The sequence below is a fragment of the Castor canadensis genome, chromosome 4, assembly GCF_047511655.1.
Source record: "Castor canadensis chromosome 4, mCasCan1.hap1v2, whole genome shotgun sequence".
Classification (NCBI taxonomy): Eukaryota; Metazoa; Chordata; class Mammalia; order Rodentia; family Castoridae; genus Castor; species Castor canadensis.
In genome coordinates, this window is record NC_133389.1 from 47425694 (window position 1) to 47440436 (window position 14743).

At 37.9% G+C, this 14743-nt stretch overlaps 1 protein-coding gene across 8 annotated transcripts in view; it reads left to right on the forward strand.

Annotated features, from left to right (window-relative positions):
- Positions 1-14743, forward strand: part of Chst9 (carbohydrate sulfotransferase 9) — a 257514-nt gene that overhangs the window by 129875 nt on the left and 112896 nt on the right. For 7 of the 8 annotated variants that reach the window (XM_074070103.1, XM_074070105.1, XM_074070101.1 and 4 more), the window contains one exon: positions 6428-6469. In XM_074070103.1, the coding sequence (XP_073926204.1) occupies positions 6428-6469 (42 nt within the window). Of the gene's footprint in view, positions 1-6427; positions 6470-11897; positions 12016-14743 lie in introns of all 8 variants that reach the window. The other variant, XM_074070106.1, reaches the window with a different exon arrangement.

A 14743-nucleotide genomic window follows, 5' to 3' on the forward strand; every position in this document is an offset into this window, starting at 1 on the left:
AAAAAGCGACCAAAATGTGCCTGGAAGTGAGTGTGGAAAATAGGTATTTGGAGAAGGTTAAAGCTGTGTGTCTGATGGCAGGAAGGTCTATATATTAGACACACATGTGCAAGTCCAGCGGGATGGATGGTCTGGGGACAGGGATTATGAATTTCATTCAAGTCCAACTTCATTTGACTCAACAACAGGACACTAGCGTGGAAGCCAAAATTTGACAAAGTGAAATTGAAGCTCAAGAGAGGTCAGAGCAAAGGGTGTATATATATTTGTAACTGAATCAAGCATAAATAAGATCTGGGAAATTTCCATGGATCGTAATGGCAAGAGTAAAGCAGGGTGGCATTGCAGCCCACCATACTTAGAGAATTTCCATGCGGATCCTATGAGGTAACACATAGGACACTGGAGTGGGAATGTTTAAATGCAACATAAATAGGAAAAATATGGTAACTGTATGATCAGGAAGAATAGTGCTATTTCCTAAAATCTCAAATTCAAAATGGACCTTAAGACATTTTATAAATGAGGGAATTTAGAGCTCAGAGAAGCTAAGTTGACAGGTTTCCCGTGAGGTAGCTGAGAACCAGGCCTCCTGGCCCTTTTTAGTGTCTATTTTCCCTTTAGAGGCTGTCTCTTGGCATCCCAGTCTTTCAGACTCTCCCTGGATAGGATTCTCTTCTCACTGTATTTGATACAGAGCATGCTATGAAGTGCTGGATCCTTCACACAGAGAGCCTGGCAGGAAGACACCCCATTGCTGGCAGAGCTGGGACACTGCCTTCTTACAATAAAGTATGGCTTTATTCAGGATACTCTGAAAAGGCACATTTGTCACAAACACTGCTACTGGATCTATCCCTCCTCCTCCCTTTTTCACTTGTATTTCCTTTCAGATAATTAATTTTGCAATGTTCACAAAATAATATGTCTACTCTTATGCTCATTACCTTTTCACTCGTATGAATTAATTAATTCATTGTGTATAATCTCCTTCCAAAAAAAATTGAAGCAGGATAGTGTTTTATATGAAAGAAGCTTTGAATCTTAACTTCATATACAACCACATGATGGCAATAATCACGTTTTAAACTAAATTGGTTAAAAACTAAACAGTTATTTTTGAAAGTGCATAAACATGATGCTTCATGTACACGCATTTCAAGTAATCGAAAATAACGATTGAAGGGATAGCCATTTGGGACTTTAACCTTTTCTTATGAAGTCATAGGAATCCTAATACCTTTCTAATTTTCTTCTTCAAGGAAGTCACTCAAAAAATGGCAAGAAAAGAAACAGATAAAGCATTTAACATAAACTGAAATCATTAATACTTAATGAGAAAACATAATAATCTATTCAGAGGCATTTTAAAACAGCTTCTATAAAACCATCTCTTCTAGGAGACAAGGAAATTCTTCAAAACAAGGGCTTAAATAGTCTTAACTCAGAGAAAGAGTGAACAGAAATAGAAGCTGTAAAACCGGGGATTAGAAGGAAGTGATGGTGAGACTCAAATTACTTCATTTGAATTGTTGTTTGTCTTCACAGATTTCCTTAAGCTTGGTCCCTCATAGGACCATTGGGTCACTAGTTCTTCTGTGTTGCTTATTGTTTACTGGGAGGGGGAATGCACTTTCAAGTTGTCTTCAATTTCACAATTACAAAAAAAAAAAAAAAACAGTTCTTTTGGCAGCATCAGCAAGCAAAATTTGTTTGCTGAAACCTCTTTTGTTTTGAACCAGTGAGGTTTGAAGTCAAGAAGTACTTGGGTTAACAAAGAAACCATAATTACAGGACTGTTCTTTTGCAAATGTCTGAGACAATCTCATTCCTTTCTGACTACCTCTGTCTTCTGTTGCTTGGTTCACTTTTTGGTCATTCTTTTGCTGTCTTTAAGTCCCCTTTTTGGATTGGAGCAGCACAACCAAGCTACTGCAGTCACCTCTGTCCTGAAGCACCATGGGATACAGAGAAAGAAAACTAGACTGAGTCAAGTCCTACTTCTATCTCTAGCTTTGCATTCTTGGGTAAGATACCTAAACTCACTCTCTTCCTTCTTCCATTTTGATTTTTTCAATTTTAACTTTATCCAAGTAATGCATACTCAAAGTGTCTGCACTGGCCTCCTCTTGAACAGTTTGCTTAATTAAGCTCCCTTACTTCGATGTAACCTACCAACTGCTGTTCACATCTAGCTTAACACTAGGAGTCCTCTAGTCCACCTGTAAACTTCTGGCCCCACCTGTGGAAATATAGGTGGACCAAGAGTCAGTTGTATTTGTTCCCAGACCTGCCATGCCAATTGTCCTTGTGAATACAATTCAATTCCATTATAAATTATGTAAGATAATGACATATGGGTGTACAAAAGACAATTGCTGTTTCTATTAAAATGTTTTGAAAAGACTCAATGAAGTTGAACTATTAAAAGCTATAGAATTAGATGTGAGCAAGACAACAGCAAAGTAGTAGGGAAAAAAACTTAAAACTAAAAGGATTCTGCTTTGTGGCTTTAAGTTCTCAACCCACTTTAATGGGACTAAAATTGGTAAATGCACATGATTATGGATTTGGTTTACGTAGGAAAGCGCAGATCTGCAAACGTAGCTGTGTTCCATACGCACAAATCCCAGTAGTATTCCTGTGAGATTCTTAAGATATTAAATTAGATAAGGTTCACATAAAAGCACTCAGAAACACATTAGGTACTCAATAAGTATTCAGGACATGTTAGCTGTTATTGTGGTTACTATTGATTTAATAATTGTGCACCCAGGCAATTTTAAAAGAAGAGAAAAATGGTAAGGTTAGATCAAATCAATATTTCAAAAGAAAATATTGGGATAAACTTTTAAATTCAGCAACCAAATATTATACAAGGAAGGACCCAAACTTCACTATGATGATTTTTTTGCATCCAAATAACTGTATAAAATTAAGACGGTATTGATAATCACATCTGGAAAAAAAAAAGAAAACCTGACTTATTATTGAGAACATAGCTTTGGCAATCCAAATGCAACTCTGTTTCATTTTTAACAAATAGCCACATGGCCTTAGGAAGCTGTCTAGCCTTTTCCTATCTTTGTATTTTCTATTAGGGAAGGACAGTGGCAAAAAACCTTTCTAATTTATTGTGTGACCAGAAGAATGACTCTAAGTTCTTTCAAGAAAAATACATTAGGCTGGACGTGGTGGCTATAATCCCAGAGAGTTGGGAAGCAGAGAAAAGAGGATTCGCTTTTGAGCCTTCCATAGGCAAAAATGTTAGTGAGACGCTATCTCAAAAGACAAGACTGGCCTGGTGGTGCACACATCTAACCCAGTTACTACGAAGGCAAAGGCTGGAAGATGGTAGTCTAAGACCGCCGCGAGAAAAAGCATGAAACCCTACTGAAAGCCAGACTCACGTAAAAAGGGCTAGTGGCATGACTCGAGTGGTAGAATGCCTGCCTCGCAAGCATAAGGCCCTGAGTTCAAACTCCAGTGCTACCAAAAATAAAAAAATTAAAGAAAAATACATACAATCATATTTGTGTTCCCTCACTGGAGTGTGAGTTCTATCTGTGTTACTGAACAATTCAGGCTGCATGAAGCTCTCAACCCTCAAGATAAGGATCAGTGAGATGCTAATTTTCTTTAAAAGAAATGATTTTCCATCAAAGCTCCAGACCCATTCACTTACGATGTTTACTTCAAGTTTCAACAGATTTAGCGTGTTTGCCACAGAAAACAGAACAACTCAGATGAAAGTAGTAGGATGAAAGGGGAAACTTTTGCTTCAATAGGTTTTCTAAGCCACTAAATAAATCTAGATTTCATATTGTGCTACAAAGCACAATGTAAGAACAAACATATTGAATGTGAGGTTGACCATGGACAAACATTCACAGTGATCCAATTGATGATCATGTAGCTAGTAAGTCAGTCTATACTGATATATGGGCGGAGCCCAACATCGTAGGTAGTCATTACACTAAAACAGAAATAGAAATAACGATGATTTAGTAGATACAGTATGGACGAAGTCTTTGAAGAACCATGCATTCTACTCCTATTATCCTGGGGTGAAAGAGAATACTTCTACTCAGAAAACAATTCATGAAAACTTTCCTATCCTTTTCATCAGATCTTTAAAAAAAGTCTGTCTCAGAAATGATTTAATTCAATACATATTTATGTTTGACATTAAAATAGAGTTGGGGAAGTTATAAGGATTAAAGCTGCATCATTCCTGTGTTCAAGTTCACTGCACAGTGTGGGAGAAATGCATTTAATTACTCTACCTGTCTGTGATATGTGGAGACCCAAACTAGACCAGGGAAGAGAACCCAATACCTGAGTGCACTCTCATTATTATGTTCCAATATGGGGTTTCCAGATACACTTAAAAAACTGGCAGTTGACCTTGTACAGCCTTTACATTTGAGCCATCATAGAGATTGAGGAAAGCACTTGTCCTGTCCACATTCGTTAAGGAAATGACTTGATCATTATAAGCCAGATAGCTTAAAAGCAATACCTGATGAGAACAATCTATCATACAATCAATAAACAACTTGCCAGAGTATCATAAGAGATAAAGAAGCAGATGCATTTGACACTCTCAGTAGCTATTTTTCCTGCACCAATTTAATTTCCTCCCATGATTAAGTGGTAGGTGACATAAATAATGAAAATATGTTGGATAAAATCAACTTTGTATGGAAGAAGAGTTTGGGTTCTAGTCTAAACAATATTCTTGTCACTAAGCCATGAAAGTGTGACCTTAATCATGCTGCAGTTACATGGGTAAACAGGTAAATAGAGACTTGCAATTACATTAAAGAGGGTTGGATTACATATCAAGTTCCAACCCGTGGGGAGCAGTTGTACTGAAGGAACAATACCTTATTGATGAGCCTTATAAATGACTTATAAATACCTTCATCCAAAATGAAAAAAATCGCTAAATCAAGTAGAGTCACTAGTACCTCATGTGGGATTCTCTTAACATTACAATTCAAAAATGCCCTTGGATATATTTTTTAAATCATTCTAAAAACAGAAGCACATTTCACTGATGCAAGTAAAACCTGGTATGTTTTAAGACAAATGAAATTTGGTGCAAGACTGATTAAAAAGACAAGAACCCAGAGGATTTTGGTCTCAATTAAGGTTAGAAAAGCAATATTATAAGTGAGTCATACTGACAATAACTTATTTAAATGGAGCAGGACAGAAGGATGGAGATTTAATATTCCTATCATTGCTTAATCCACACAACTCTTGAGTGCTTTTTAAAATGTTAATCAAAAAAGGGTTGGAGGTGTGGCTCAAGTGGTAGAGTATCTGTCTAGCAAGCACAAGGCCCTGAGTTCAAACCCCAAACCTCCAAATGTTAATCAGCATATTCTGAAAGGGACTTTTCTTAAACAACGTACAAAGGGCAAAGCACATGTCAAATTTATAATATATAAATATATAGTACAGTATAACATAAGAGATGTATATTATCATTAAATATCCTGTGATATAGTATATGACATATATTATAATCCATCACATATTATATATTTATAATACGTTACTTACGGGAAGAATTGGAACTACATAACCCAAAAAGACAAACACTAGTCATATCATTTCCTGCTTTTGTTCCCTGGAATTGTCCACAGCATAAACAGAGGCTCTTTCTCCTCATAGATGGTAGAACAAGAAGAAATATGCTATGTTGCATTTGGCTGCCTTCATCTGGCAGAAAGAGACCTTTCTTGATCATTAAGATAAAAACTTCTTTCTTACAGCTCGTCACTACAGAATAAACTGCCATTAGTTCTGGACGATTTAAATACCCATGGATCACTTCCCTCAGAGTCTTTTTCCTTTATGTTGGGTTTCAGCTCATTTAGCCTTCCGAGCCTTCCAAACTAAGGCATCCAATAGTGGGCCACTGATCCTCAATGCCAGGAGATGCACCTGGCATATCTACCCTCTGTGTCAATGTTCCCCAAAGGTATCTATCCCAAGGACTCAACTTTCCACAAAGATTTTAAATGAAAAATGTAATTGAATGTTAACGTGCTGTTATGCTATGGAGTGAAATGCTAAGAATCCAAGGAAACCATCTTCCCTGTGATAACCATTTGCCAACTCCACCCACTCCACCTTCCCCAGCTCCTTCTTCCTGTTGCAGAGGATACAGTCGTAAAACTGTCTTGTGTGCCACAGTTTGTAGGCAATTCCAGGTTTTCTAATAAGTGACACCAAGCCTGTCACCTTTTCATTAGCCCAGAAACACAGGGATGACATATTTCATGATCTCTTCCTTGATTGTTCTTGTCACAAATAAAATATTCGAACCTTTGTGGCATCTTTGTGCAAAAAGTTGTATAGATGTCTTTGAATACATTGGTAGCATATAAATTTCCTTTCTCTTCTTTTCCAGAATGGGGACCACCACATTACTTGCAGCCTGCACCCAGAATCAGTGAGTAACCTCCTCACAATGTTTTCATCTCAGCTACTTACAGATAAGCAGAGCATCCAGTATATCTGAAACTTCACAGTGCTGCTTCTAAGTACCTGCTCTGGTGACAATAATCATCAAAAAGCAGAGCCCAGGTGCCACTGTTGGGGTGTGTAAAGTTTCAGAGGGCAGGAAGAAGCTAGCAGACTGTGACCCATGCCCTTGAGGAATTTACAAAGGCTTTGAAGATGGGTTTCTGTACACCCAGGTTGATGAATAAGTAATGCTTATCTTACTTGAAAAAGCATTCCCTTTTTATTGTAAAAATATTTACCACTTCCCTGGGACATTGGACTATATTCTTTGTATTCAAATGCCCTTCTTTATGAATGTAATAAAACCGTCTTAATTCATCACTAATGCCCAATTTTGACAATTTGATCTAGACTAAGCTGGACTTTACTTTTAAATAGTCTGCAAGGACTGGATTTGCTAAGCACAGTGGAGAGAGTACCTGTAACCTGTGTGAAAATAATGCATTGTTTTTATGGTCTTAGCATAGGTCTTTAGGCAAAAAGATTCAGCTATAAAATAAGGATCCATGTCATTAAGTAGATGTCTCCTTAGACAGACTTTATTGGCTGATCATAGTATTGAAAGTAATAAAACTACATTGCTTTCAATAAATCCAGACTTTCCCCCCACCTTACCAAGCTCATTATTTCAATCTACTGAAATTTACTATTGTATAATTTGTGAACATAAGAAATTATTAATAGAAGAAGATCAATTCATATCAGCTTAGTTTAAAATTGTCAAATATAAATTTTCATTTTTGGATGCTTTTCTGTAACATTGATCATCTGGGTGATGGCAGAGTGAATTTACTCACCCAAGAAAGATAACAGATCGTCCCCTTTTCATGATTCCATACAGCAGATAATTTTTTTATCTAACACTCAATATTTTCATAAAGCCAGCAAGACATATTATCAGGACAATAGCAAAGATTTGAGGTAAGGAAGAAAAACATCAGACCATTCCTTCATTGGAGTTGTTGAAAAATTGGAGTATGAACTGCTTCACCATTGATTCCCTTAGCTTTTATTCACTCAACAAACACTAAACCAAGGGCTGTGATAATTGCAACAAGGGATGTAGTGATAAACAAAATCCTCTCTGTGTTCATTGTGCCGGCTGCTGGCAGCTTATAAGCTGAGACAGAGACAGAGACAAATCATTTTCTCATGTGATAGGTGATGTCTTATCCCAATAAGCAAAGTGCTTAGGAACACAGAAAATACACCATTAAATTTGACTAGAAAAGGTGGGGAATATTCACAGAAGGTAGAACTCTTGAGCAGAATGAATAGATTTAGAGAATGAGTTTTCTACAAGTAGAGAAAGGGGGAAACTTTCCAGCAATACAAGCAAAAGCATAGAGATTTAGAAGGCCATGTACAGCTCCAAAAAATAGAGCAGGCTGGAGTGAGTTGTAGAGCACTGAGGGCTGAGGGGGTGGAGAATGGTGTACATAAAAAAATGTGATCAAGAAGAGATGCCTGAAGGTAGATATAAAGAAATTTGAAGTTTCTGTCAGAGAACTTCAATTTTCTTTCCTTTGTATTGTTGGATAAGCATCAGATAAAAGATGACACAAGTTTGAAAACCAGTCACTCATGAAATGATGAAACATGAGAAGATCACATAACCTCTCTAAATTTCAATGGTACCATGTGTAAAATGGAGGAAGTAATAACAATGAACTTCTAGGTTAGAGAGCTTCATAATATGTGAAAACACTTCATAAACTACAAAGGACTCTATTGAGAAGTGATGTGACCTGATATCCAGACCATTGTTGAGAGACTTCACTGAGGTCTTATTTATAAAGTAAACAGTCCACAATTTACACTAATTTCTGAGACTGTGAAGGATAAGGGGTACATACACAGAATGATTACTTTAGAGGGCTGTTCTACTATTATCTTCTGTGAGCAGGAGCTTGTTTGGGTGAAAGAGGGGAAAGGAAAATAAGAGGTTATGTCTAAATGTTTTTAAGCAGAATTAAGATCCCATTTTGGAAGTATGACTGTGCATCTACAGCCACAGCCACATGCTCTGAAGCAGTTAAGATAATGATTTGATGACCTAGGCTTAGGGAAAATCAAAGCAGGTACACTACTGGCTAAGGGCAAGTACTTTTGAGGGGTCAATTGCAAGTTTGGAGACCTGGTATTCAAGACTTTGTACTCTATCCTCAAATCTGATTTGGGTGAATAGTGTCTTTTCTGTTCAGAGTCAGCAATCTGGATTCTAAAGCTATTCTCATTGTCAAGTTAAGATGGTCCCAGAGTCATATGTTCTCTCTTATCCGCTAAACTCCTGCCAAAGGCCACTGATCAAAGGAGGACAATGGGTAACCAAGACCCTGACTGACTTTCCTATCTTTTCCTCATCCACAGTTGGCTTACAGCCTCTACTTCCCCCTCCCCTTCCACTTGAGTTGTAGTTCTGTCTTGTGCAATGAAGTTTGCCACCTCCTCTGGAGTAGATAAGTAGAATTTGAGCCAAGGAAAAAGGAGCCAGACTTCTTGCTACCTGTCCTGTGTGCCAGCAGGGCCAATTCTAAGCCTCAGTACAGAATTGACTGGTTGCAACAGGCATGACTGCACTTCTTCCCATACTCAGATATGGGTTATTTCACCAGCCACTAGGAAAATGTCCAATGTCCCCTTAAAATGCTTAGTGAGCCTTGGGGACCCCAAGAGAGAGCTGCCATGATCTATCTTGATAGTTACTAAACTTTCCTCAGAGGGAGACTTGAATTGCTAGAGCTCTCAACCTCAATTTGCCAAATGGCAGTAATAAAGAAAATATAGGCTAAATCTTGCTCATTATTGACTCCCATTCTAATTAATGTAAGACATATTCCTCATTTGGGAACATGGCTGATTCACTCAGTCAGTGATTATTCATCAAGGATGAATGCAAGGTGCTAGAGAATTTTCAAGACCTTTAAAGATAATGAACATAAGCATCTTCCATGAATAATATTTGGAACATTAGGAAAAATCTGTCAGATTCAGACAAAATTCTAGCTTTCCGTGAAACTACAACTCCAGAGACTAATTAGGGGTTGGAAAAGCCCAGAGCATTTTCTTCTCTCTCTTTAGTCCCACAGCCAACTCTTCCCTTCTGTTGCCTTGCTAACCACATGGAATTTACCTCTAAGCTCCTTGCTTCCTGTGCATTCCTTTCAGTTGGTCATGGTGACCTGCTAATGTATAGCTTGTCCCAGGACACCTTAGCATCTACTACTTCCCACAAGTGGGACTTCCCTACATGCCCTGATCCCTGCAGACATGCAGATACATCTTTGCCTTGCCCAGGGTAAGAAGTAGCCAGTGATGCTTCTCTTTATTTAGTTTCAAGCAGGGAATCCTCTCACCATACCACAAAAGCACATCAATCCTTTCTTGAATGTACTTTAGTCACCGAGCACCTCACAAGCCAAACCCCAGAGTCTTCGGCAAGGACCATTTCATTCCTGCCTGGTTTATACAGTCTTCATTCTACTCTGCTGAAGACAGCAGGCCGCCTCTCCTAAATGCAAACACCAACATCTATCCATTTCATTTATTTGACCCTAACTACATTTTCTCCTATTTCCTCCAGACTGTTTCTTCTTTACTCTTGTTTCTACCCTTTACCTATTGGGAAGGTTTTGGTAACCCTGAGATACAAGCTTTTGGTTTATTTCCCACTCCGTGGGAAGAACACAAGATGCATCTAGTACTTGGCAAACTCAAAATCAGAAATTTGTCATGGTGTTTCAATTACATGTTTTTCTCATTGTTTAAAAATCAGTTTGGCAGGCACTGGTGGCTCACACCTGTAATCCTAGCTACTCAGGAGGCAGAGATCAGGAGCATTGCAGCTCAAAGCCAGCCTAGGCAAATAGTTCACAAGACCCTATCTCAAAAAAAAACCCATCACAAAAAGGGCTGGTGGAGTGGCTCAAGATGAAATCCGTGAGTTCAAGTCCGAGTTCCACAAAATAATAATAGTAATAATAATCATTGGTGTCATAGTGAAAGAGTGTTCAATTGAGGCCAATCTGGTGACTCCTTGACAGCAAGAATTTAGCCCAGACTATAGAAGCTCAGGTTTGGGTCTTAATAAAATGCTCAAGGCAAAGCCTGACTCTTCTGACTCTAGATCCTATACTTCCTAGAATAGAGGCCTGGACTGCTATTTCATGAAGACAGAATAACTAAAATCATCTCTTAAAGTTAATGACTGAGAAATGTCCCTTGGAATAGCATGAAGAAACTCTTCAGGCTGGGTTTATGACCAGTCAAAGACTACACATTCAAGGCTAATATCTTTTCACATATTGATAGCAGACTATACTCTCTCCCAAAGTGGCAGGTTACTTTCTATACATACTGTAGGTATGTGTGATTTTTCAAGGAAAAACTGATCTTTGTCAGCTTCTGCAGGTGCCCACCTATAGTGACTCCACTACTGGTCACTTGCACCCTACAACTTTTCATTCACTCTCTCCTGAGCACAATTCCTGGAACCACCTATGTTTACCTGTATCCAGTGCCCTTGTGCTCGTTAAGCTCAAAAGGAGAGAGGCACATGCCCTCTGGCTCCCAGACATGAATAGGGGCTCCAGTGTGGAAAAAGTAGCAATAGTGTTAGGATCAAGGTCAGGGTTGTTTTTAAGGACTGAAAAGAGAGTAGATACGTCTTTTACAGTTCTTCCTTCAGAATGTTGTAAGGCATTCTTCCCATTGTCATTTGGAACATTCTTCTCTATAAATCCAAGATTACCTAAACTGATAGGAAGAGATAGATAGAGACTTTTCTACCACCTTCCTGAGCTTATGTGAGAATTAAGCCTTACAAATCTTATAAGAATTGATGTACATGGTGATTTTTTAAAACATTCTGCATAAACCTCAAGTTTCATAGACTAACAATTTAACCTGAAAGCCCTTATGCTGCAGCGTTCAGCAATGCTCTGTAAGCCTTCCCCTTCTCAGATACTGCAGGTATTCACAGAATGTGTAAATTCTGCACCTATGGGTACTGTCATGCTTGCATTGGTAACAATAAAACATGAAGTTGTCAGGATCTTTTACTTTTATAAGGGTTGTACATTTTTATTCTTGTACTGAAATAATTAACAAAGAAAAGGTGGCAACACATAGCTAATTTGTTTGTTCTCTTAACTATTTTTCTGGTATCTCAATGACAGAGACGTATTATTTTAATAAGCCGATCTGCAAGTGTTTTTCCTCTTCTCATTGAGGTTTGAACTCATCTAGAGGGTCAAGGTTTCAATCTTTTTCTCTTGCATTCACATGATCTGTCATTTCCATTGTGACTACACCCAAAAGTCGTTTTTTTTTCCCTCTCATAAAATGTCCTATAGAATAATTCAATGACGATGGAGATGGAGTTCTTCTTAAAGAGCAACTGCTCCCCTTGCTGGTGTAAAGTGGCAATGACATTTATCTTTGGAAATTTGATCCTGATTCAGGAAAGGGGAGGTGGGTAAAATTCTTTATGTTTTTGAACTACACAGTAAATTGAGACTTACTCTAATGAAACCGGATACATTAATGCTGTTTTCATACTTTGTAAACCAGATAGGTTAAATTTATGGAATGTGTACAAGGTTATTTTTATGTTCCTCATGCCTAGAAAGTAGGAACATATTCCAAATAGTGTTTAGTGATAAAGTTTTATTTTTAAAAATAACAGAATCCCTCCATTCTAGCTGAGGTACAATTACACAGAGTCAAATGCAGAAATCTTCATTCGATGTTCAGTTCCAATGAGTTTGGATAATTTTTATATGTGCATGCCAGACACCCAAAACAACGCCCTAAATAGTTCTGCTTCTAATAGTTTCCAGTCAGTTTCAATCCCAGACCCCTGCATTTCCTTTCCTCCCCAATCGTCATCCACTTCCATGGCTCAAGTGACCACTTTCTTATTTCTATCCCCATAGTTTTGTTTGGTTTATTCTTGAACTTCATATAAATGAAGCCACACTCTACACACTTTGTAAATCTTCTTTCACATGTCACTATATTTTTGAAATGATGGCATATATCAATAGGTCATTCCTTTTTATTACTGTATAATATTTTACTATGTGACTATATTACATGCTATTTACAGATTGTTTTGCTTTTGACATTTAGGTTGTTCCTAACATGGGGCCATTATGAAAAAATAAGATTGCATGAACATGCTTGTGCAGGTCTGCTTATGAGTATATGTTTTATTCCTGTCGTATATACACTAAGAACTGGAATTGCTAAACCACAAAGTAAATGTTTAATTGTACAGGAGACTGCCCAGATGTTTACCAGCAGTGATTTTTTTCCCATGCCAACAGCAGGTAGGAAGTAGCATCCCTTATGGTTTAATTGGTGTGTCTCTGATGCTCATCTTGTGTGCTCATTGCCCAATTGATTGTCTCTGATGACATATATTCAAGTTTTTTCTCATTTTTCTTGCCAATAAAAAAAAATCAAATCTCTTATCTATTGTTCATTGTAGGAGTTCTTCGCTTGTATCTAAAAAATTTAGCCAGATACATGTATTTTTAATATTTTCAATTGTGGTTTACCTATTTGTTAAAGTCCCTTTTGATGAGCAGAAAATTTGATAAGGAGCAATGAATTATTTTTTTCTTCTATGGTTAATGCTTTTTAATGTCCAAAATAAGTTTTGGCTACAGGTAGGCATGTGGCTCAAGTAGTAGAGTGCCTGCCTCTAAAGTGTGAGGTGTTGAGTTCCAGCCCCAGTACCACCAGGAAAAATTATTGCTCCCAAGGTTGTAAAGATATCCTACTATTACTAAAAATGTAGTAAGAGCAACTTTTTTAAATGGGGAATAATACTGAGGACAGTAGGCAGGCAGATGAAGAGATGTGTTTATAATGACTAAAACACAGGACTGTCTCTAAATTTTTATACATTTGTGATTACCTCTTTATTTTCAAATATCTTCTTAAATTTCTCCCCTTTTTTCTGAGAAATAAAAGGTGATAATAGAAATTTAGGTGCTTTGAGGCTTGTCAGGCTTGAAATACTAGGAAAGCTCAATGTGAGGTTTAGCTATCCTGTGTATGAAAATGACTTTAGATGATGATCTTTATATCGCAAGTGAACTTATTATATATTGTTCCAGAGCAATGACCTCAATTCTGGGGAGACAGATGTTATTTCTATCCTTTAGGCTCCCCTTAATAGCAAGAGAATGAAAGAAAATTATCAAACTTCCCTAACATGATTTATTGCATACATTGATTTAAATATGTGAAATCTTTAATATTTTAAATATGTACACTCTCAAATACACACATAAACATTTGAATAAGTATCTAGAGATAGCTACAAATATAGATAAGGGTGTATAGAAGCGCCTCATCATCTTTATGAAGATGAGGCTCTAACATTATTAGAGAATAGGAAAGCTCTAGTCCTATTTGTTCCTTTAATGAATGTTTCCTGATCCAACCTATGTGCTCAACACTGGATATACAGTGGTGAACTAATGACCACAGGGGCTTACCCTCTCATTAGGTTGCTCAGATAGTAAAAGTAGTCCCTCAGATTTTGTTAGGTGCTCTTAAGGACGTTGCAAGATGCTGCAAAGACCGTACCATGGAAAACCTGCTTTAAGAAGGCCTGTCTGAGCAGGTAGCAGCTAATCCAAGGCTTGATATGAGAAGGACCCAGGCAAGAAAGCCATGTGAGCTCCTTAGCAGGTAGGAGCCAGCATGTTCCAGGCCAAGGTGGTAGGGTGCAGGGAGCGGAGGAGAGAAACACACAAAGCAAAGTAAGAGAGGGAAGCAGTAGCAACATCACTATAGGGTTTTGCCATCATTCCCAAGAATGGCATTGATGAAGACAGTCCTGCCTTTCAGGAGCTCATAAGAAATGCCCAGATTCCTTATGAAAGAAGTATGAGGCGTTTACAGGGAGGACAAGGGCTATAATGTTATACTCATTTAGAGTCCCCAAAAAAGTAGCTTGTATTTAGGAGTGGTGACTAATGGTACATACCTGGGTTAGTTGGTCACTTGCTGGTGTTCATTGACCTGGTGTTCTCTGGTCAAAGACCCATAAAAGTGTAAGGCAAAGAAGGAATTGCTGCCCAAGCAGGTTGGATAAGAAACCACATAAGGAACACAAGGTGCTTACTGAGGAAGTCTGTAGAACCCAGAACTCAGATGGTTAGGTGGAGGCAAAGTCTTGAAA